Source organism: Emys orbicularis, chromosome 9 (assembly GCF_028017835.1).
Source record: "Emys orbicularis isolate rEmyOrb1 chromosome 9, rEmyOrb1.hap1, whole genome shotgun sequence".
In the NCBI taxonomy this organism is placed as follows: Eukaryota; Metazoa; Chordata; order Testudines; family Emydidae; genus Emys; species Emys orbicularis.
Window position 1 is genome coordinate 83,010,519 of NC_088691.1, and position 24,890 is coordinate 83,035,408.

Here is a 24,890-nt window from a genome sequence, read left to right on the forward strand (position 1 = left end):
AATTAAAGGTATTATAGGGCAGATATTTTTGCATTTACTCAGACCCAGATTTCTCCTAGCTATAGTTTTTTGACATGTTCATTTTCCTTACAATGTCATACAATGGGCTAACTGAAATTTTTTTTTATTTTTTTTTAATCAAACTATATTTCTTACACAATTTATTTAATTAAAAGTAAAATCAAAGCCCTGGGACTACTCTGAACTATACTGGGCTGGCATAGAGCTAGCCCCAGTGGTTTCTCCCTCCTCAGCTGAGTTTAGTGCTTATTGGACAAAGCCAAGTACTGAGTCCATTAGTTCTCCCTATGTTAATTTCTTTCATTCAATACAATTTTCTATTCCTTTCTGTTTTCAGGTGTTTTTCTAGCCAGGCTAACCCACCAGTTATCTGAATTTTATTTATCCAAATCTGAATTTTCCAAAATTCATATAAAAACTGAAAATACCGTATATACTCGATCATAAGCCGGTTCGTTTATAAGCCAGAAGCGGAGAGTCTCTGGCCCCGCCTCTTCCCTTCTGTCTCTGCTGGCTGTGCTGCCTCTCCTTGCTCCCTGTGTTGGGGGGAGGGGCTGTGTCCCACCTCTCCCTCTCTATACTCGTTCATAAGTCGACCCCCTTCTCTGGTGCTTCCCTTTTTTACTAAAAAAATTTGGCTTATGAACGAGTATATACGGTAGTTTTCCAAAAGGTTTAGATGTCCCTTGAGACATTTGGAGAATCAGGAAAGGGATTTTTATTATGTTTATTTCAAATTCATTATGTTAAGCCATTTTTTTTAACAATTGAAAATAAAACATTTTATTTACATGGTATCTGTATATTATTTTTAAAAGAAGACTATCTACTTGCTCTAGAAGTTGAAGTTGAGTTTAGAAATCAGAAGACTTTTTCCCATTTCTAGCACAGTTTCACTATTTGACCTTAGGCAAATCACTTAATCTCTCTGTGCCTGAGTTTTCTTACATTTTTAAAGCACTTTGACATCCTTGAAGGGTATTCTCTAAGTCCAAAGTAGTGGTATTGTTCATTTATACCTCCTAGGACCTGTACGTTTTCACTTTCTTATTCACCTGCAAAGCTCCTTTTGTCTGGTATTAAATTCTACATAACCAAAGAAATCATTGCATTTGAACTAATGTAAGATTTATCATACAGATACCTGAATTAATATCCAGTGCCATCAACAGCCTAAGGATGGAAGTGGGAATTCTTAAAAACCAGCTTCAGGAAGCCCAGATCAAACTTACAGAGAAAGATGGAGATAAGGAAGAAGAAATGCGAAGCCTTAAAAGGCTGGTTACTAAGCTTGAATTTCAGCTGAAGAAGGAACAGAACAACAGTGATTCATTATCAGAGGACATGAGGAAAGAAATTAAAGAGAAGTCAGATGAACTGGAAAAATTAACCCAGGAGCAAGCAGAGCTGATTCAGAATTTGAGTCAGGCTCAAGAGGAGGTAGAAACTTAACCAAAGACATTCCCTGATACATTTAGTATTAGATATGTGTGTACTGTTCTATTATCATGTTACAAATGTGCAACTTAGATCAAGCTAAAAAAAAGTGCAGACTTTTAGAATAAAATAAAATCAACTCTAGTGTGTTAATTTTAAAAGTCTTTAAAATGAATAATCTGTAAGTCAAATGAAAAGCAAATTTTATGAACACATTTTGAATAATTAGTGTGAAAACCCCTGTTAGGCATGCTCTGCGAGTAGTGCATTATTACAAGGATACTCATCCTTTTCAGGTTCTTGAAGGCACCTCTCCTTCAACCTCATGTTTAACAACACTCTAGAGATATGCAGGTATAATTTAAAGGAACCCTGGATTTTTTCAAAATAGAAAATATGGACTATTACAAGCACTTTAAACATTATAATAATATTCCATCTAGCAATCTTATTCATATTTGAGATAATTAATTAGAAAAAAATTGTACTTGTACACCATGGATATGGGAGTGCGTAAAATGATTCACAGAAATCAGTTCACAACTATTTTGCATGCAGGGAAAAAAGCTAGCTTTTTGGATAATTTTTTCACAATGAATGATGCAACCAGCTTGAATAATGCAAATATGCACAGACAGCCATGCCTCTGTTGCATCAAACAATTCCAAATATTTCTTCTTTTTCTGTCCAATATTTCTTCTGTCTGATGAAACCCTAGACACAATAGGGATGCATTCCTTGCAAGCAGTCTCTTTTGGGTACATCTACACTGCAATAAAAGACCTGCGGCATGGCTAAGGGTAGCTTGGGTCAGCTGACTCTGGTTTGCAAGGCTTGAGCTGTGGGGCTAAAAATTGCAGTGTAAACATTTGGGGTTGGGCTGGAGCCTCAGCTGAGAAAACCTTCCCTCCTCACAGGGTTTCAGAGCCCAGGCTCCAACCCAATCCCAAACGTCTGCACTGCAATTTGTAGTCCCACAGCCTGAGCCCCAAGAGCCCAAGTCAATTGACCCGGGCTCTGAGTCTCGCAGCCCATAGGTTTTTTTTATTGCAGTGTAGACGTACCCCTTTTTGCTTTTCTTTTGTGAATGATACTCAGGTGAGGCCAGGCATGTTGAGGTGGTAAGCTTGGCTTACTGCGCCTGCTTTGCAGGCACTTTTCACTGTCTAGACCAGTGGTCTCTAAACTTTTTTGATCGCGCACCCCTATCAGTAAAAATGTTTTGAGCATGCACCCCCTGCCGCGCCGGCTCTACCATTTTTGCCAAAGCAAAAAAAAAAAAAAGCCGCTCGGACTTCCGAACTGACGAAGCCAAAAAAAAAAAAAACGCTCCTCCTGCCGTGCACCCCCAAGGATCCTCTTGCGCACCCCACTTTGGAGTCTAGACCTACTCTTAAGCCTTTATCAAATTCTGCAACTCAGGTGGTCATTTTTGCTTCTGAGAAAATGGGGCCTGAAGGAGTAGAGCTGGAACATTGCAACATCTTGTATTTATAGCTTGGCGGTCTGTTTTCTGCCAAGTTTGAAACTTTCTTGATTATTTCCCATTTTATGCCATTTCAGGGTAGCCAACTTCTCATCCTTGTTGATATGTTTGCTATCTCAGCCTTTAAATCTTCGATTACCGCCTTTATTCTTGAAATTTATTTTTTAACAAATTGATTGTATTGCTGTGAGTTTGTTTTAGCTAATGAAAGTCCCTTCAATCCTCAGAATGACTGAGCCCAACATTGACCACATCTTTAGCTCTGTTTCTTCCATTTTTTCCCTCATAATGTCAAAGTCATCTCACATTTTCTCCAGGCCTTTATGCCTGAAGTCCATTGCTCCATTCAGCTGCACTCACTTAAATCTGATTATTTACAGCATAGGATTCTTCTTCCTCTTGTCCCTTTTCTTTGCTTTTCCTCATCTCTTTATACTGCTGCACTATGTACAGGTCTTTAAGTGGTGGCATACTGACCTTTCTTTTTGCCCTATGGCTAGTCCTCTATTCTTGTCCCCTCCCCTTTTTTCCATTCTCTCCTCCCTTTACTTCTCTCTTCACCTCTCTTTCCCTTCCCTCTGCTGCAATTCTATGAACACCCCATTTTTGGGTGATTGAATGGTGACACAAGAAGTACTTTAATCATTTTTCATCTCCTTATTTCTTTCTCCTTCCTTCCCTTTCTCCTTGTCTTTTCCTTCTGTCCCAAGAACAAGCATCCCCTTCTCCTCTCCCTGGGTGGGAGATGGGGAGAGGTTTGTGATTGTAACTCAGGGATACTTCCGCTTGTTCTCCTTTCCTTACAGTGAGAATGAAAGCAAATTGTGTAGTGATGGTGTTTTGAGGCCAGTGGATTGCCGTTTCACTCAATCCAAATCTAAGACTTTGTGCAGCCATAGGTCACTGGCTTTGGAATGACGCAGTAAATATCAGAACTGATGGGGCAAATTGCTGAGCCTCATAAAAATTCATTAATTCAGTCACGCTTGAAAATAATATAAATGTGACAGGAAAGGTGACAAACTGTAGTTCTCTGTTCTTAAAAAGAGGTCAAATATGAAAAAAAAGCATTTTCTAACCACTCACTGTACAAAATAAACTTCCTTGAAGTGTTTTACTGCTTCAGCAGATGAAATGTTCTACCATATTATTCCTCAATAACTTTCATAAATTGGTATATGACAATTTCACCTTTTAGAATAGCTCTTATGCAAAGACTGCAAATAAAACAGAAATGTCCCAATATCTTGACTAAGTAGAGCTATAGAAAACATTTAGAATGATTTTAACAGTGGGAGCAGATTGAGATATGAAAGTTGTATTTTAGCCACCGACTGCCTATGTAGTAGCATTCTACTAGCAAGAAAACACAATCTCTCTCCTGCTATCCATCTGAACTGTTCACACCAACTCATCCACAAGTCTTTGAGCCAAGTACTGATTTGATTCATGTAATCATTTTAAAGCAATTCCTCACTTGTCAGTAGGTCCGGTTATGCCTCATTGTGTTTCACCTACAGTGGAATGGTTTTGACACATCAATCAGAAAAGGAGTAGAACAGACAGCTGAAAAATTAGAAAATTGGGTATCTGGTTTTTTTTGTAGTGTAGTCATAAATTTACCAACTCACCCTGTATATGAATATATACCCTCTGATCACCAGTACCCTATGTTTGAGGAGTTCAGTAAGCACCCAGCATCTATCCCTTTTTGAGTGATGGTGTTTCATAAAGTATGTGTTTCTTTCTATTTGCAGAACTCTCTTCTCCAGGAAACGGTGCGCAGAGAGTGTGAGGAACGCTATGAGCTAACTGAAGCTTTGACTCAAGCTAGAGAACAAGTATTGGAACTGAAGAGGCTCAGTGGAAACTTCCCACTGTCACAATGTTCACTCAGTCAGGGCAGCCTAACCTCCTGTGCTGCACTGGTCAGTAATCACGGACAGAAGAGCCTTACGAGCTCAAACTCTGGGAAGGGAATCACACACTCAGGCCTGTGTGGCATATTAAGAGCTGCTAATGCACCAGCCTTCAATAAGCACAAAAGCAGTGGTAAAGTGGGTTTGCCAGCTCTAACTCCACCGCACCCTCCCAGGGGAAGAGCGTCTTCTGTGAATGAATCCAAGAACAGAATAACTGCAGTTATAAGAAGACAACTGAGTCAGCTCTGATGTGTAAAAATGTCAAGGACAGTACATTGATAAACCATGAAAACCATTTCAGTGCATCATATGGTAACTTAATTATGGACCATAGGGGCAAAATGGTACCAGAAAGTTAACTTTTCCTGGCAATTAGCCCATTTCAATTTTATTTTATTTTTGGTACAATTTAAAATTAAGCTAAAATCTGTTATGTAGTTATATTTTACAAGGCAATCATGGTTGCTTATTTTTTGTTCAACAATATAAGGGAGTTAAAATGCTATATATATTTCAAGATGGGAAATATACAAATGAAAACACAGTACCCCTCCAAGAGGTGTTTTCAGCAAATCTGGCACAATTGGTATTAAGATATTTGCAAAGCTCCAGAATTATTTCACCAAACCACCACCATGTCCTGGTCTTCATATTTCAGATTGTATCCAGTTTAACTCCAGTGCCCATTAGTGCTGTACAAATGTAGCTCATTCATTAAGGGACAGATTTTGTCCTCCTTTCATTGAATAGTAACATACTTGCAAGTAGTTCCATTTCAGCCAATGGGATTGACTGCTTTTGGAATCATATACTAGTCACCGTGAGAGAAGATGGCAGAATCAGACCCTAAATAATAGACAAAATATTGCAGGGACGCAACCTCTCACCCATTGCTGTATAAGTCCTGTACCCACTCCAGGAAAGGATCAGCCCTATTCACTCAAAGGAGTAGTGATGTGGGCCAGAGCCCATATGTAAATTGACATAGCTCCACTGAGGTCATTGAAATGATGCCAATTTAGGCATATGAGGTGCTAAAAGTCTTATAGGGATCTTTTAAAATTCTTCCTTTAAGAGAAATGACTTACTATGTACCAAAATTAAAACCCAGTGTCCCTAGGGTATACACTGTTCCAGTTACCATTTCCATAACTCAGGACCTCAAGTGATGTGACAGCTTCAGTAATGCATTGTATCCAAAAGCCAGCAGGTTCGGTACTGCCTCAGTCTGAAAGATGTGGCCTTTTGATTTTCAGCAAACAAACAACATCCTATTGAGCCCTCTTTTTAGTTTGAGGTGCTCCTTCTGCTTGTACATAGGGGCATGCGCTCAGTTGTTACACAACAGAATTAACATTTTCATTTTACTACCGTGAACTTGGGGCTGTGCTTTTTTTCTGGAACATGTCACAGGGATACTCATTTAAAATAAATAAATAAACCTAGCAGTCTGTGTTAGTTTGATGTGATTGGGTTAGTGCTCTATGGTAGTCTCAGATTTCACTCCCTGAGCCACCAAATCCTTGGAGTGCTCTGGGACAGTCACTCACACTTACCTTTGTGTGTTCCTAGGGGTATGTCTACACTACAGGATTAATCCGAATTTATATAATTCGAATTTAGGAAACCGATTTTATAAATTCGAATGTATTCGGCCACACTAGGCACCATTAATTCGGTGGTGTGCGTCCAAGCTACCGTAGTAGCATCGATTTCCAGAGCGTTGCATTCTGGGTAGCCAATAACATCTAATTGCCAATAACATCGAATTGCGGCCACACTAACCTTAATTCGGATTAACAATACCGATTTTGACGCTACTCCTCTCGTCGAGGAGGAGTACAGAAATCGAATTAAAGGGCTCTTTAATTCGAATTAAATGGCTTCGTTGTGTGGACGGGTCAAGCGTTAATTCGAATTAAAGCAGCTAAATCCGAATTAAAGTCGTAGTGTAGACCAGGCCTAGGAGAGTTCTGTTCAGGCTCAGATTCAGGTTGGTGGCTGTGACATTAATCTCCCTCCCATGAGGTTTTAGTTCAAGGAGGAAATTTTGGAGATTCTCAGAACGGTATCAGCAACTAGAGGACTGAGAGGTTGCACGGTCCTTTTGAAAGCTTCGGAACTGGACACACTGTTCTCCTCTAGTCATGTTGCTGTTCTTCACAGGACACTTTAAGTGCTAGCCATGAGATACTTTTGTAATCACACACTGGATCTTGACCTCTTAATTTCCTGGTCCTGAAATGGTCACAGTGTGCTAAAATGACTGTAGTATTCCATGAGAGACAAGGTGGGTGGGGTAATATCTTTTATTGGACCAACTTCAGTTGGTGGAAGGGATAAGTTTTTGAGCTTAACAGAGCTCTTCTTCAAGCCTGGAGGAGAAAAGCAAAGCTAGAATTAGGCCAAGGCTGAGCACTTCTATAAATCCCACCTCTATTTCCTAGCTCTATATGCAATGTATGTATATACATACACTGTTTTATTGGAATTATTTAGTTACGCTGTGACTCAGATGGACCAGATCCTTCAGTCTTTTATGCAGGCAAAACTCCCATTGACCTCGGGGGAGTTTTGCCTGCCAAGGAGCAGTATGATTAGTTCACGTCTCAATTATAAACAGAAAGGGTCAGATCTCCATGGCCAACTGAGTTCTGCTTGGTCCAGGGCCTGAGGAGTGGCAAGAGAGGCCTTTCCACTTCCCTGACTGTGGGACTAAACAGAGAGACTCAGGGCTGCTGTAAAATATGCCAGCTTACATTCCCCTATGGGCTACTTCACCAAACAGAGATTGCCAGCGCACTGTGAGAGGAAAGGGAAGCGGAGGCTAGGTATAGCGCCACTTATGCTAGTTTTATGCCGCTTGGAGATTCCCCTACATCCAGGGAATCCTTATCTCCCACATTAGAGCAGTTGTCCATCCCCTTTGGGCTGCTGGAGCAGTGCAAAAGGGACAGAGGTATAGTCTGGGATCTGGTCCCCTGGTCTGCTGTAAAGTAGATGTAGCATCATAGACTATGAACCTCAGAGTCATAAAATGTAAAGTAAGAAATACCAAACTAGAATGAGAACAAGCATTGGAGTAAAGTAGTTAGCACTGAGAAAGCATATAAATCGCAGATCAAGGAGCTGCTCAAGAACAGAGGTCCTGGCTTCCCTTTCTGTGCTTACCTCACAGAAATCCAGAACTCTCTGCTAAGCAATAAAACAAAATGTGATGCTGAGGATTTAAAGACAACATGACAGGATCGAAATTAATTTCACAGAGCAGAACAACGGCATCAAAAATGTAATAGCTAATGCATTTCTTTTACTTGGCTGAAACTTGCCAACGGGGTAGCACTAAAAATATATTGTAAGGTCCCTGTTTCCATCAGTGAGCCATGGTGTCAGCAGGAGGTAATACGTCTGTTAAAAACGATGGCATCTGTGAAGTAGATTTGTCCAAAGAATGCGGCTTGTACTAATATGTATCAGACATAATGGAATACTGAAAAAAATAAGTGCGCTTTAGAAGGGCTGTATAGTTCCTCATGCTTCAGGACATAAACCAATCTTTCACCAGTATGGGTTAGGGGGCAAAAACTTTCCTCTGCGCAGGTTATCCCATAGCTGGCTACTGCAGGGTTTTGTGTATCTGCCTCCGAAGCAACTGGTTCTGGCTGCTGTCAGTGAAAGCATAATGTACCTTAGAGCAGAGGCCCAACCTCACCCGCCACCCCATCAGCAGCCTCGTAAGTCAGGGAGCACAAAGTTGGCATAGAGCTTCTCCCTCCCCCAGGTCCTGTGCCAAGCACAGTTCAGCTGGACCTGATGATCAGGGCCAGTAAATGGCTGCTTTGCATGTGTTTTTTAAATATGTGTAGATCTTGGTATGAATTAGGAAATGCTTCATTTGTCCTTCTAGGTCATGTTTTTGATTTTTGGCCAAGCCAAGTGAGGTCTTACAGTCAGAGAAATGCTGTCAAGTTAAGTGTAACATGATACCTTTGATCACGGCATCCAGTGGATTTCAACAGTTTGGGGAATGAGCTAGGCCCCAGCAGGCAGAACGCTGTTGATTTTGGTTAAACTCAGAAGAGGGAATGGAGGACATGAAGCCCCTGACAGAGCCATCAGCTTTAACTACCTCTGTAATTGTCTGTAGCTCAGTGAACCAGTTGATAAGAATGGTAGGGGGAAAGGATTGTGTGCAGCTGGAATGGGGGCGGGTGTCAACACAGAGCCTCTGGCATAGGGGAGCAAATGGGGGAACCCTGGTATGAGGGAAAGGGACATGGGGGCCCCTAGGACCCCTGGCATACAGGGAACTGGGAGGACACACAGAGCCCCTGATATAAGGGAGGGGAGGGGCGGCTGAAGGGGGTCCCTGCAATGGACAGGGATGAGAGGGTGGCACATCTGGCACTTGGGGGACGTCTGCTGTATTTCTCAAAGACTTCGACTTCCAGTCCTATTAGGGGTCACTTTTTTTTTATTTATTTAAAATCCTTCACAGCTGATTTTTACAAGATAAATGTTGATTTGCCTCATGTATGAGAGATGACAACTGAGCCTTTCATGTAATGACTGGTTATGATCTGGGATCCCAGTCCACTTGTAGTTTTTTCCATGAAGGAAGAAAGTTGACTTCAGAAAAAGTGGTCTTTGTATCTTAGTAGCATTAAAAATATATCTAAAAAGAAACTGGAGCCAGGGCGACAGCGATATATTGTTAAAGAGTATGAATTAGAAAAAAAAATGCTAGACATCTTTCTTTTCATTCAAGAAGAGCAGTTCTCTGAGGTACAATGTGGTCTAAACTCTAGATCTGGCACTTAGCAATATTTTATAAGCATTGCCCTTTAAAGCATGTGTTATGATGTGGAAAGCTGCTGTGCATTTGTAATACGAAGAAGAGAACAGCGTTAGGTAAGGATGAAATTGGGGAGATTTCCCTTCTTTATCAAAAACCCTAATCTTTGAGTATAATTATTTAAAATGGGGTTTAACCCCATTAGGCCTAGTTGTTAGTATTATGTCTCTAATTGCTGCAGGTAGTTTAGCTTCCACTATAGCAGTGGTTCCCAAACTTTAACAGCCCGCGAACCCCTTTCACTAAATTGTGAATTCTCGTGAACCCCCTCCTAAAAATGAGTATTTCCAGGGATTTAAGTTTAAATTTCCTCAGTGTGATGGATGCGTTTGCTTTGCTCTGCATAGCTCTTGGAAGTCCGGAACCACTGGAGAAAGATAAAGTCTCAGTTCTGGTTCGGCATCAAGTCTGTTTCTGTATTTGGTTTTCAGAGGTGCATACGAGGAAAACGCTTTCTCGCATAAGTATGTTGTTGAAAATGGTAACAAAACTGCAGCAGCTTTTTCTGTCAGAAGGGGGTACTCGTTTCTTAAACTCAGCCAAAAGTTGATTGGAGCGCTGGGGTTCGGGCTGCCGGCTCCCTCGCTGACGGGGGCAGGGCACGGGCTGCCAGCCCAAACTGCCCGGCCCCGCTCTCCCTGGGGCTTGGGCTGCCAGCCCCACACGGAGCGATGGGGTTCGGGCTGCTGGCTCCCCCGCTGATGGGGGCAGGGCTCGGGCTGCCAGCCCAAACTACCCAGCCCTGCTCTCCCTGGGGCTCGGGCTGTCTGCCCTGCAACCGGGTCCCACCTGCTGCCTCCAATGCCCGGGATCCTCTGGCCACCATTAGTGAAATTTTTCTGGCGAACCCCCTGTAACATTCTGCGAACCCCCAGGGGTTCGCAAACCCCAGTTTGGGAACCACTGCACTATAGCCACAATAAACCCCGTAAGCACTGATATTGACACAAAGTAACAGAGTCTAATAATGCTTAGCATTTATGTGGTTTTTCATCCTCAAGGCATGTTACAAAATTAATTTTAATACTATAGTAAAAAGGACTCTGTAAGCGACTTGTTGAGCAGATTCTAACACTGGAAATATAATTTGTGGGATGGAAAATCTGAACATCTGGCATTGCATTGCAAACTGTTCCCAGATAATGAAAAAAAAAATCATCTTCCAAACAAGTGTGGAGCATTCCAGCATATTATTTTTTGCCTGCCTCATGAGATGCCCTTCTATCCCCTGAAAACAAATGAGCAACAACCATTCCATAGTTGCAGTTTTCCACCTGCAGCCTTGTATTACTGGTGAATGAAGGTCCGTGCCAGGATGTGACTGATTACTTCTTCCCAATGAGCTCAGGGACAATTTTTTAGTGTTCCACAACAGCAAAGATTCTGTTATGTTAGGTCCCATTACATGATCATATTCTTCCTGCCCTGCAAACAGTGTACATGTGTGTTTGATGTTATATATGTACAGAAGCATTTTGGCTGTATTAGCATTACACTAATGTAAGTGGACAATCAATGATTCATTTGGTATTTAATGGAGTACAAAATAGACACAAGGAGCTAAACGTATATATAAGGATCTTTTATAGCGCTTTCCTTAAAAGAAAGGTCTCCCTGTGAAATGTGCCCCGCAAATTAAAACCCAGTGTTCCTACAATATCTACTTTACTCTGACAGGACAGAAAGTTCTTATTGTATGCTCCATAACTCATGACCCCAACTGATGTGAAGGCTTCAGTGATGCATCTGGTACAAAAGACAAGAGGTTTAGTACTGCCTCAGTCTAAAGAGGACCACACAGTATCTTGTCAATGCAAATTATTACATACAAGATGAAAATAGTGATTCCTGGCAGACTGACAAGTCATATGATGAGTCAGTAAGTTTTTGTTTGCTTGTTTACCCCCTGAGAGGTCAGCTATCCTGAGGTCTGAAACAAGGCTAACCAATTAGATTGGCTTAACAGAGGTCCGTGTTTACCACTTAGGTCAATAAATACTGACATCACTAAGCTAATATCAACTTAATACAAAAATGATTGACGGTGTCAAAATACTGTCATGGTCATGATCTATTGATTGTAGTCATGTATCACTACAGTACTGATTGTCCTGTATTCATTAGCATAATTCTTTATTCTTTTAGAATAATAATGTACATTACTACCACAGATGAGACACTAACTGTAGTACAATTACACAATTAATTTATCACACCACTAAAAAGTAGTATATTCACTTAACACCTTGTACCATAATGCCCAGTTAATTACATTTTGGAATATCAGCGCTGATCAATGTGCAGATCAACTCTGAAATATGTGTTTGAGAGTCAGCTAAAAGAGACTTCACTTTCATCCCAGTGCAAGTTTTCTTCTGCATTTGGAATTATAAAGCACTGACATTTTCATTATTCATGAATAAAACAGTTTTTCTTTCAGAGCTTTTTAAATGTAGCCCAGATTCACTGGCAGTACATTACAAAAAATACAAAACAAGGCCCACGAATTCTGAAGACACTTCCATTGGGAAGATTGTCTAGTTTTATTGACACATTTCTATGCCTTCTCTCTAAGCACCACACCAGTCCTCTTCAAAATAAACAGGTAACTATTCTATTTTTGTGTGAGTCATAGTCCAGCACCTGTTACAGTACTAAAGGACATTATTTCCCCAAGTTACACAGCAGCTGCCATCTCTATCTTAGTCTCCTACTTACCTGCACACATTCATTTAGTACAATGACTACACTGAATGCTTTAAAAGCATTTACATCTTCTAATGGAAAACCAGGACTTAGTGGGGACTTTTTCAGTCACGTTACTGGGAATATATACAGAGCACAACTTGGAGCCATAAACTTGTCCAAACCAGTCTTTACGCACTTATATTGGCCATACATCAAGAAAGGATTCAGTAAATTATGGCACAGCAGATGCACACACCTACATATTGTTTTTTTCCAACACATGCTATCATATTGATTATTCCCACACTAAGGTGTGGTGCAGAATCAAAGTTTCCAGCTGGAAACATTTCAAAGCCTTTGAATTACTCCACTGATGTAAAAGTTAAAGACCAATTTTGTGTAAATAGGGATTTGATTACCCACGCAGAAGGCCAGCTGCGATGAGCAGCATGTTAAAAGACTTTTTAATGATGTAATAGTTTTTGGACAAAGTGCTAGAGGGTAAGATTGGGCATATAGGTCAGAAGACATAAAGGGTATTTTTAAGAGGTTTCCACCTGTCCTATTTTGAGGGCATATTTTTGTACCTGCAATTAACTGTAGACACCAGTCCTGCCATGGAGACAAATTTAGCGCCTGCTTCTCCTTCACACCTGTCCAAATCAGGAGTAACTGCTGATGCCGTTGGAGTGAAAGCAGCATAAAACCAGTAGAATGATAGTAGAATCAGATCACAGTTGGTAAGAATTGTGCCAGAAAGAAAGTAGACAGCTATTAACGCTGCTTAGCACACATTAAATGGATTAAAAACTGGTTGACAGGTCTCAAAATGTAACTGTAAATAGGGGAATCATCACTGAGTGGCTTTGTTTCTATTAGGATCCCACGGGGACTGGTTCTTGGCTCTCACTATTAAACATTTTTATCAAGGGCCTGGAAGAAAATATAAAATCATGACTGATGAAGTTTGCAGATGACACAAAGATTAGGGGAGTGGTAAATAATGAAGGAGACAGGTCACTTATACAGAGCAACCTGGATTGCTTGGTAAACAAGCAAACAATGTGTGTTTTAACATGGCCAAATGGAAAGTTACATATCTAGGAACAAAGCATGTAGGCCATGCTTACAGGATGGGGGGACTCTAGCCTGGGAAGCAGTGACTCTGAAAAAGGCTTTGGGTCATGGTGAATGATCAGTTGAATGTGACCTCCTTGTGCGACCCTGTGGCCAAAAGGCCTAATGTGATCCTTGGATGTATGAATGGGAATAGGCAGGTTATAGGTACCTGTATATTTGACACTGGTGTGACTTCTATTGGAATACTGTGTCTGGCTCTGGAACTCCAAGAAGGATGTTGATAAATTTGAGAGGGTTCAGAGAAGAGGCACAAGAATAATTAAAGAATTGATAAACGTACCTTATAGTGATAAGTCTGATAGTTCAAGCTGTTTAGCGTAACAAAGAGAAGGTTAACGAGTGACTTGATCACAGTCTGTAAGTACCTACATGGGGAACAAAAATTTGATCATGGGCTCTTCAATTTAGCTGAAAAAGGTATAACATGATGCAAAGGCTGGAAGTTGAAGCTAGACAAATTTGGATGGTAAATAAGCCATACATTTTTAACAGTGAGAGTAATTAGTCATTGGACCAGCTTCCCAAGGGTTGTGGTTAATTCTCCATTGCTGGGAATTTTAAAATTAATATGGAGGTTTTTCTAAAAGACATGCTCTAACTCATACAGGAATTCATTTGGGGACGTTGTTAAGGAGAACAGGACTAACCACTTCCTTCCAATTTCCCCAGAAGAGCTGGCAGAGTGTTCAAAGATCTCCATCCCAGAAGGATGAAGAGGCTAGGCTGGAGTTCCAGGGGTTCTCCAAAGTTTATGATCAAAGCCAGAACCTGAACTTCTCCAGGGTTAGCTAACTCCAGGAACTATGATGTGAACTCAAATAGAGCAGGCTCAAGCTGTGGATTGTGATCTTGCTCTTCCCAATTGGAGTGGCTAAGGCAGTCGGTGTGTGACTTGCAGTCTGGTGTGCTCTGCTCCATAATTAACATTATCTGGGGGAATTTAATTTTTTTTTTTAATTATTAAGAGCAGAGGAAAGGTTCTGCATAGATGTGTGTGAAAAACACATCCGCCACCTGTCTCAATATTCTCTGTAATGAGTTGAGGGTCTGTCTGTCTAGCACCTTGGCCTCCACACAACATTCTGAAGGACCCATTACAGCCTACCAGGTCAATAGCTCTATATTAAAGGCATTTCTTTAAAAGAGCACATCTATGCTCATTTTGCTAGTGTGCCCCTGAGCAGTCATTATCAGGCAATACCTCAGACACTACCACTGAGATGAATCTTTTACAATCTCAACTGGTGGAAATATTTAATGTAACGGGTATTTATCTTGGCAGTTTCTGGAGATGATAGAGTGGAACTGTTACCAAGAGAAGTAAAGGGCTCATTGTGATTTTGGTTTGTTTTTAGTTTTTCTTTGGCAGAGTTACACTGTGTCTTGTCACTGGCTCATTAGTGACGGTTTAGTGCAGCGGGAACAGACGGCTTGTGTCAGTCTCTCCTAAGCATTGGGTGTCTATATTGTACCTGCCAAATTTGTGCCCAGACCTACTGCATGCACACTCAGCATTTGTGCACTCTAACAGGTTCATACCAGATAGTCCTCGTTCCCCATACAAATGCCTATAAATCATCCTCCTCCAAATTACTGTTTTGAGCCAGGTCAAAAGATGCACCCATGCCATTTTACACCTGCTATCTGCCAATAGCCTAGCCAGAGTTGGAGGTCAGCGTAACTGAAGGGGGAGTAGGGAGAAAACGGGGGGAGGGATAGCTCAGTGGTTTGAGCGTTGGCCTGTTAAACCCAGGGTTGTGAGTTCAATCCTTAAGGGGGCCATTTAGGGAACTGGGGTAAAAATCTGTTTGGGAATTGGTCCTGCTTTGAGCAGGGGGTTGGACTAGATGATCTCCTGAGGTCCCTTCCAACCTTGATCTTCTATGATTCTATGAAATAAGCTTGCCTTTCTGCCCTTTCAACTGACCTGGAAAGTGATGCCTGCATCATATGTTCTATTTATGTGGGTGAATCTGGGGTTGTCATGCTGGGAAGAAATCTCCTCGAAGCTGGTGGGTATAACAGCCACTCTTTGTTCAGGATAAAAGTAAAGAGCAAATAGGCTTCTTTGTGGAATAGATCATGGAAATAACAGGCACCACCACCACTCCCAAAATACAGGCCACATACAAGACTGTTTAGGAATCTGAACTAAGTGGACAGAGGGGTTTGACTGGGGGCTGAGTGCAAATGCAGGGTGCTGGGTATTGTTTAATGGAAGGGTGTATGTGTGTGAGAGAGAGAAGCAGCAGAAACAGCACAGAAGCACACACATAAGACAGCAAAGAAGTCCCAGAGCCAGCCAGAGAAACACTTGTAGCATGACATTGAGAAAAAGCTGAGAGAGAGAGTGCTTTTGGGTAGAGTGCTGGCTGGAAAGAGGCTTGGGACTATGAACAAAGAAACTGTTCCCTGTTGTTTGATTCTTATTGTGTTCAGGGAAACAGGACTTTGTGCTTCTTTGTAAATAAACAGGATTGTATCAAAGAAATATCTGACTCCATCATCAATTTCTCCTCCCAACTGACAACCCACAAGACCCTGAATATTGGCTAAACTCTTGAGAGAAAGCGGTAACAATATCAATATTAAAATACTTTAATGTGTATAAAAGCCATTGCTTTATTATGAAATAATTAAAATTGGATTTGGTTTTAGAAATATATCCAGGGCGGGATGGCTCAGTAAATGGTTTCAAATTCAGACAGATGTGTCATAGGTTCACATTGTAAGGTAACAAAAGCCCTTTAAGAACTCTTGATCTGCTGCTAATTCCTATTTCCTTTCATTACTGCAGCCTGATACTCTGGGTAGCAACTGGCTTGGAAGGAGAGCTAAGAAGGCCCGTGTTTTAACCTCTGGTGCATGCAGTGAGCAAGCACGGGGTTAGCTGGCAGGGGTGTTTCAGTATGTGTGGGTACTTTCAGCATGTGCAGATAGGTGGCTCCATGTTAGCATTGGGCCTTGTGACTCAAAGGTCAAATTCAGTGTGGCCTAGCTCAAAATCTGCTAACGGCATTTTTTCTCCCCGGGTTGTGTTTGTCTGCAGTAGGATTTGACATATTTCCCATGCTGCAGGGAAGCGCCTGGCTAATCAGACACACCTTTGTGCCAATCCACAAACCTGAGTTTTTTATGAATGTCGCTGTGGAACAGCGCGGGACAGCGGTAGAGAGGGGAGAAGCCACCCACAGCAGCACTGGGCCAGTCATTCAATGAAAATTAGCGATGGGGCACTGTTGCAATGTTTGGCTCTGGATTTCAACCCCCCCACAGTTAGGCTGTGTCCAGAACTAGGTTTTCAATCAGCGTGCTATAAAGACCTGGAGGGTTGTTTCAGGCACCTCTCTGATAAGAACACAAGCACGTTGTATTTTGTTTGCTGCCTGCCTGCAGACATCAGGAGCATTGCTTGGGGGGTGGAGGGCCAGCCCGGCGAGCGTAACACGTTCACTAGCCACATCCTGGGCACCCCAAAAATGCCCTGTTCATAATACATGTTAATGCTATTAACCATGTAACCAGAACACATCCACCCAGCTGATATCATTGAACTGGAATATTAAGGGACAGCTGGGTTTAGTTTGGGTTTGACCCTAAGGACAGATTTAAAAACAAACACACTCCTGCAGCCATACACATACGTAACCCAAAAGAAAGCCAGAGCCAGCTGCCCATGCTTGTGGCCTCCCTTTAACAACCTTAATATCCCCCATCCTTTTTTAACAACAGGCCTCTGTACCAGAGGGAATCCCCGAAGGTGGGACAAGATCTCTTTTGCAGCCCTGCTAGCTTTTGGCATTGCTAGCAGACAGGGATGGAAGAGAGAGGCTTATAACTGCTGAGTGATTAGATGCTATGAGTATTACATTAGCTGTTTGGCAGCGGGGCATGGGACACAACGGCCTAGGAAGCATAACCAAAGACCATCACTGCCTAGCACCATCCTCAGTTCTTGTTCTGGATAAACTCCCACTGAGTAAGGACTCAGTAAAAACTCAGTCAGGGCTTCAGCACATAGCCCCCTAGCACACAGCATAGATCTGTCTGGATTTCCTGGGGAAGGTTGGTGGCTCCCCCTCCGCCCTCGTTGTGTCCTTCAGCATCCTCAGCCTATGATGACCTCAACAACTTATTTTTCATGCTGGAGTCACACAGTTTATTGTTGCTGTTGTAAAAAGATTAATGGGAAAAGGAGTTCCTGAAGTACCACTGGGTTTTTCTGGTGACATCACTCTCAGCAAACATGGCTCCTCCCTGCCCCCCCCCCTCCCCCCTTTACCACAGCAGCATCAGCACTGGCTGTTTCTTCTGGCTGTGAGCAGAGCATCTCAGGTTTATAGCTAAATATCACAGCTTTGTTTTATCAGAAATATTATAGCCAGTGGTTAACATTTTACTACCTCATTCCCAGGCAGCAGAAACACCTAGACCACAAAACCTGCCCACTTCCCAGAATTAGGAGGATTATTTTTATTATCGTTCATTTGTACGAGGAGTTGGCTAGGGGCTGACAATGCTTGTGGAGCTATTGCTTCTGGGATTGTCTCTGACTGCCTATGGTGCAGCCACTCTCTGCACTAGCGGGGAGAGCACAGATGCAATTTTCTATTCACCGCATCATGCTGATGTAGAAAGGCAATTTTCTGGTTTAAAGCAGGGGTCTCGGAGTCAGGACATCTGGGATCTGTTCTCAGCTCTGATGCATTCTCACTGGGGGGGCCTGATCCAACCTCATTAAAATCAGTGGAAAGACCTCACTGACTTCAGTGGGCTTTGGCTCAGACTCTGAGTGAGCTTGGGCAAGTCCCTGGATTTTCTGTGCATTAGTTGCTCCATCCGAAAGATGGGAATGACACTAACCTAGTAGACACAAATGTTGTGAGGCTCAATTCAAGAATGTTTTAAAAGCACTTTGTGATTCTGCAAGTCTGGGATCACAGAGTATTGCTATATTGATAGCCAATAATTTGGTCAGGGCAACATCCTAAGCCATTATGTGAGAATGTCTACTATATTTCACTGGAATCTCAGCCTATGTCCTTTCATTATTGGGGCCAAATTTTCAAAAGAAGCCCTTAAAATTGCATCTAAAATTGCTCTTGTCTAAGTTTTTGCACACGCACTTTTTCAGGATTGATTTTTCAACATGCAAAATCTGCCCTGTGAGTTCAAGCTAGCAGCCTAGTTCATGCACTCTGATGCACTTTGCACAAATACAGACACAAAGTCAAAGGGCTATGGGTGCAAATCTTAGGCCCAATTTCCAAGCTCCTTGGGCATGTGGCCCCGAGCATGCACCAAATCATAAGAAAAGAGAAAAATCAAATAAGAAGATAAATACCTACGGCCATGCCTTGGAGTTTGCTCTCAGAGTAACGCATGGTACTGTATGTTGTAACATCACTGCAAGGCAGAGAGCAAATGGCTGTGGCTGATACTGCATGAGTCTTCTTTTGCTGTTACTGCTCTAATGGCCAATGCTGTACCAAACTCAGGCCATGCTACTGATTTAGTTGGGGATTGGTCCTGCTTTGAGCAGGGGGTTGGACTAGATGACCTCCTGAGCAGTGGCGTAGCCAGCTTCTAAGAGGAGGGGGAGCAAACATAAAAAAGGCGCCCCCCTTGGCTCCTCCTCTGGCCATGCCCCCCTTGGCTCCTCCTCCGGCCGCACCGCACCGCCCCTTCCCCCCCCCTTGCTCCTCCGGCCGCGGCTGCCAGCCGCCATGCTGTGCCCCCCTGCTCCTCCAGCTGCGCCCACCGCCCCCCCATGGCTGCCGGCCGCGCTGCGGGCCGCCAGCATGCGCCCCCCCTCGCTCCTCAGGCCGCGGCTGCCGGCCACCAGCCTGCGCCCCCCCCCCCCGCTCCTCTGGCTGCGGCTGCTGGCCACGCTACGGGCCGCATGCTGCGCCCCCCGCTCCTCCGGCCGTGCCCGCAGCCCCCCATGGCTGCTGGCCGCGCTGCGGGCCACCAGCCTGCGCCCCCCCTCGCTTCTCCGGCCGCTTTTGGAAAGGCGCCGCTTATGGAATATGTGCTGAGGGGAAGCGGCTGCTTCCCCTGCACCCCGCTAGCTACGCTACTGCTCCTGAGGTCCCTTCCAACCCTGATATTCTATGATTCTATGATACTATAGTGTAGAACAAGGGGCTGCTTCCCTCGTCTCAGACTCCTAAACACCTGAATCCTGCTGAAGGTGTCAGAATCGAAGGCATGGTGATAGGTATTATGGATTACACTGACTGCATCCACCTGATACCAACTTCTTCCCTAAATGTGGTGACTGACAGAGAAGCTAGCTGGGTCTGGAGTAGACTAAGAATTGCAAAGGGGGATGCATTAGTATCATTTGTTAAGAGCACAGAGAAGAACTCAAGCCTCAAAGTGGGGATTGGAACTTTTCAAAAGTCTGGGAGATATTCAGGACTGCCGGTTTGTGTCAGTCCCTTATGGACCCAGGGACTGTATCGATAGCAGTGCAGTCAGTAGGTACTGACCCCGGCCAGGTGACCTTTCTCTCCCTTGCCCAGGTCATGCAATGGGCCAGGAAATAAAGTCTGGTTTCTGGCAGCATTCCGGAGCCTTGGATGCTTTTACAGGAATAGCTATGAATATTTGTGGCTCCTCATAAATGGAGGACTGGTTCAATGTCATCCCTAATCAGGGGACGGCGTAGGTGGTTTATCCAGGAATGACATCATTGCCTGGAGGGAACATTGGCATTTCAATACTGCCCTGTCACCCCCTGTCCTCCTGATTAAAACTCTGCTACCTTTAGCCACCAATATTTGCAGCTCTGCAGGTTCACTGTGCTGCAAAACAACCCAGTTTCCTTATGCTGCTCCTGTTCATTCCGTCAGCACTGTCGCTATAGCATCCGGCCTTCCCACTCTTTTCAATGTGCTAGCCTAGCAAGTGAGTGCTCTAGGCAGAGCAGCTCAATGACGCAGCACCCAGGGTGAGGCTGGGTACAGCACGGACTGGAGGCTGTGTCAAGCGAGTGTGTCGGAGGGCACAATACAAAGGAGGAGCTGTGCTGCAGCACGTGCTTATGGCGTTTCTTTTTCAAGCTCTGTGTGGGTGGCTGGGGTTTGCTCATGAAAGGTCAGAGCCTTGGCCACCGAGAGAGACAAGGGGCTTGTTTGCCACTGAATGGAAAACTTATAGAAAAGAAGGTTTAGTAGGATATAAAGGGCCAAATCCTGAGGTCCTTCCACAGGCAAACTCAATGGGTGTTTGCATGAGAATGAAGGGAACAGTGATGACGAGCTCAGCAGCGGGCTCAGATTATTGCAATCCAAAATTCTAGTTCAGGCTCGCTGAGAGATTTTTCAGAGTTTGGTTTCAAATGGTGAGAGTGAGGGGCTTGTGCTGAGCCAAGGGCAAATGATGTTTACGGGTGCATCTAGCAACGCTAGTAACATCTTTAAAACAGCCCTTTACTGGGTAGGGAGCCGAAGCTCCCCGTGAATGGGAGGGCAGAGGGATTGGATAGGGTTGCCAGGCGTCCAGTTTTCGACCGGAACGCCCAGTCGAAAAGGGGCCCTGGCGTCTCCGACCAGGCCGTTAAAAGTCCAGTTGGCAGTGCAGTGGGGACTCAGAGCTATGGCAGGCTCCTGCCTGCCCTAGCGCCACGCCTCCCGGAAGCAGACACCAGGTCTTTGCAGCCCCTAGGTGCACAGGTGGCCAGGGAGGCGCCACATGCTGCCCTCGCGCCCACAAGAACCACCCTCGTAGCTCCCATTAGTCGCGGTTACCGGTCAATGGGAGCTGCAAGGGCAGAGCCTGCAGGCACGAGGGCAGCATGTGGCGCCTCCCTGGCCGCCCATGTGCCTAGGAGCTGCAGGGACCTGGCGGCCGCTTCCTGGGAGCTGTGGTAAGCACGCTGGGACCCCACATCCCCAACCCCCTCTCACACCCCAAGCTCCTGCCCCAGCCCGGAGTTCCTGCACGCACCCAAACTCCCTCCTGGAGCCTGCACCCTGCACCCCTCCCAACACCCTGCCCCAGCCCTGAGCCCCCTCCTGCACCTCAAACCCCTCACCCCCAGCCCCACCCCCAGAGCCCACATCCCCAGCCAGAGCCTGCACCCCCTCCGCACTCTGAACCCCTTGGACCCAGCCTGGAGCCTCCTCCTGTACACCAAATCCCTCATCCCCAGCCCCACTCCAGAGCCTGCACCCCCAGCCAGAGTCCTCACCCCCCACCCCACCCCAACCCAACCCCCTGCTCCACCCCAGAGCCCTCTCTCGCACCCTGAACCCCTCATTTCTGGCCCCACCCACAGCCTGCACCCCCAGCCAGAGCACTCATCCCCCTCCCATACCCCAACCCAGTGAAAGTGAGAGGGAGTGGGGAAGGGGGTGGAGTGAGTGGGGGTGTGGCCTCAGAGAAGGGTGGAGCCTTGAGGAAGGGGCAGGGCAGGGGTGTTCGGTTTTGTGCCATTAGAAAGTTGGCAACCCTAGGATCAGAGGAGGAGTGAAGGGAGCTAATGAGACTCAGTGGGGTGGGAGGAGCCTGTTCCGGGGAGGAGGGTTTGGGGGGATTCCTACCTGCTCCTGGGCCCTTTCCAACCCCTCCATGTCCCACTCCCTGCTCCCTAGCCTGATCCTGGGCCCCATGGTAGCTGCTCCAGTCCCTCTTGGTCCTGCTCTCGTCTCTTTCCCCCTCGGGAGTGTGTAGGCTTATGTGGGGTCAGAGCCTGCACCCAATATTGCCATTGAGAAGGTGCCAGTCCTCCCTGCCCCCCCCTCCGGTTCTGCCCCCTGCTTAATGTTTGCACTTGTAGCTCCTTATATCAAAGGCTCTCAAAGCACCTGAGAAAGGTGCGTAAGTACTCGCTCTGTTTTGCAAACCAGGAAACCGAGGCACAGAATGCTGAAGTGGCTTATCCAAGATGTCTCTTTGAGACAATGGTAACACAGGGAATAGGGCCATCGCTACTTCTCTATCCACTAGACATACTGCCTCGCTTTATCTATGGAGGTGTCACAGTGTGACAGGCCTGTATAACTGAAGCAGGTCCAGCTCCCATGTGCCAGAATAGGTGCTCAGTTGGGTCAGTTAAGGGGGCGGAGCTGCACTTGGAGCTACAAAGGGTCAGTGAGAGATCCACTACACCACTACTGAGGGGAAAGAAAGAACAAGCTAGGAAGCACCAGCACAGTCCCCTGGGAAGCAAGGCAGGGCAGTGAAAACCTAAAATATAAAGGGTGAGCTGAGGAACTGGTTTATTTATGTTTGAACAATTAACCTGCCTAAAAGAGACTGGGGGTGTGGTAGTGAGTCCCTAGCAAGCTGGGAAGAACCCCTGCCTGGCTGCTTTGTGATAGGGGAAAGGTATTTGAAGTTCACACGCACTGGTGAAGGTCACAGTATAAAAACCTAGAGAAAGAAACACCACAGAGGAAGCAGAATACTATAGGGCAGCCCACAGTGTGAGTGGAACTAATGGGATGACATTTAACAAAGGAAAGTTTAGGCAGAACATGAAGGAAAATGTCCTAATAGTGAGATTGATTAACTGTGGAATAGTCTCCTCAGGAGAGGGGAGGAACCCCATTGAGTCACTTCAAACTGGATAGGAAAAAGCTATGGAAATATACAGTTAGGGACTGTCCTCCATTGGCAGGGGCTGACCAGGATGACCTGAAAGCTCTTCTTCCATCTCCCAATTTCTATGGCAAGGAAAAGGATTTATTTCTGTTTATCACCAGTTTTCTATCATGAAAAATACCCAGCTGGCAGTTGTATGTTTTGAGCCTTGGCTGTAAGTGGGTAAAGATTGCTGGGTTTATTAACCCAGAGGGACTGAGGCTGGACTCTTAAGGTCCCATTGGTGAAAGTACAGCAGCTTTTCCTTTGCAGTCATGTGTGGTTTAGAGTCATGTTTTCTAGCCTGCTCAAACATTCTTTTGGGTGATATTTTCTCCATCTACTTTTAACCTCCCTGAGGGACAAAACAAGGAACATCATTAATAACATGTGGATTACCCTCTCCTGACATATGAGATCACTATTGTTCCATGTCCTGGACAGCTAAGAAGCATTTAATTGGCAGCAGAAAATTCGGAGGAAATATACACACCTCCCCTTGCATTTTGTAAACTCTGCATGTCTCCACTAACACAGCGTGTAGGAGTCAGGGCTGACCTTGGGGCTATGTGCACAGAATGCTGTTCTGGTGCAGGATTTCTCAGGTGCATGGACTCCCATGTATAACCACACGTGGGGTGTGTGTGTGTGGGGGGTGTTATAATTAAGTCTGGCTTGGGGCACTGAAAGCTTTAACAGAATTTTAAGGCTGACCCTGCTGATGTGAACACTAGTTTGCACAAATCACTGGCTTTTATGGAAGTCCATTGAAACATGGTTTATTATCCAGCTGTTTCCTGAGCATGTGAAGCATTGTGTTTGCTGCACTATTTGTAGTAAGTTACCAGGTCTGAAGGGCCATTTTCATCATCATAAAGATTTGAACAAAGAACCACATGTGCTTTTTGGAAAATTACCCAAAAAAAGGGTCATCAACAAGGACTAAACAATTTCTAGCAAGAAGTCAGATGTCGAATGTGATTTACTGATTACTTGAGTGTAACTAAGTAGGAAAACTGCCCTGCTGCCTTCATATACTGCCAGTTGCCAACTTCATCTTGTTTGTCACTGTCTATTTTTATTTTTGCAAAAATACCTATAGTTCCTCTGCGGGGAACACTGGAATCAGTTACTAGAGCTAGAATGAGTTTGTAATTAATGTGCCTAAACTGGATACAAGGGGCATCTCAGTTTCTTATTCCTGAATGATAAAGAGGGGGGGAACTGCTTCTGGAGATCATACTTCTCTAGGAAGTAGCATTATTGATTTGCATAGGCAGTAATGCCTACAAGTCCCAGCCCCTGTGCTAGGCCCCATGCACGTATACAACAAAGACAGCTCCTTCCCCAAAGAGCTTCCATCTAAGTAAATGTAAGCAGAGTCAGGATGAGCTCTACCCTGACATCTGGTGGTGAATTATGGCGAATGTGGAAAAGAACTCCAGGGGCTAATCTTGTTTGCATAGGCACACCCACTCGCCTGGCATGAAACAACAGCAACTGAAAGTGGTTACTTTGGCTGGTGTGGGATCCCCAGTTTCTCTGTTATTGGGGCAGGAAGAATAAAGTGTTGTTACCCTGATTCTGTGAATCAAGGCCAGTGGAACTGTTGTATGACTGAAGGACTGAGTGAGTCCTTCACCATTACCTAAGTAGTACTTGCTTGACAAGGGGCATGGGTTACAAAACCCAGTGAATTGAGAAAGGATGGGGATAGGTGTTTCTGAGGGGTTGAAACACCAATTGCACC

General features: G+C 44.5%; 1 protein-coding gene across 1 annotated transcript in view; it reads left to right on the plus strand.

Annotated features, from left to right (window-relative positions):
* The window catches only part of LEKR1 (leucine, glutamate and lysine rich 1), a 116,675-nt gene extending 111,560 nt beyond the window's left edge, over positions 1-5,115 (plus strand). The window contains exons 12-13 of the mRNA XM_065411426.1: positions 1,162-1,461; positions 4,702-5,115. Of these exons, the coding sequence (XP_065267498.1) occupies positions 1,162-1,461; positions 4,702-5,115 (714 nt within the window). The remainder of the gene's footprint in view (positions 1-1,161; positions 1,462-4,701) is intronic.
* Positions 5,116-24,890: the final 19,775 nt, after the last annotated feature.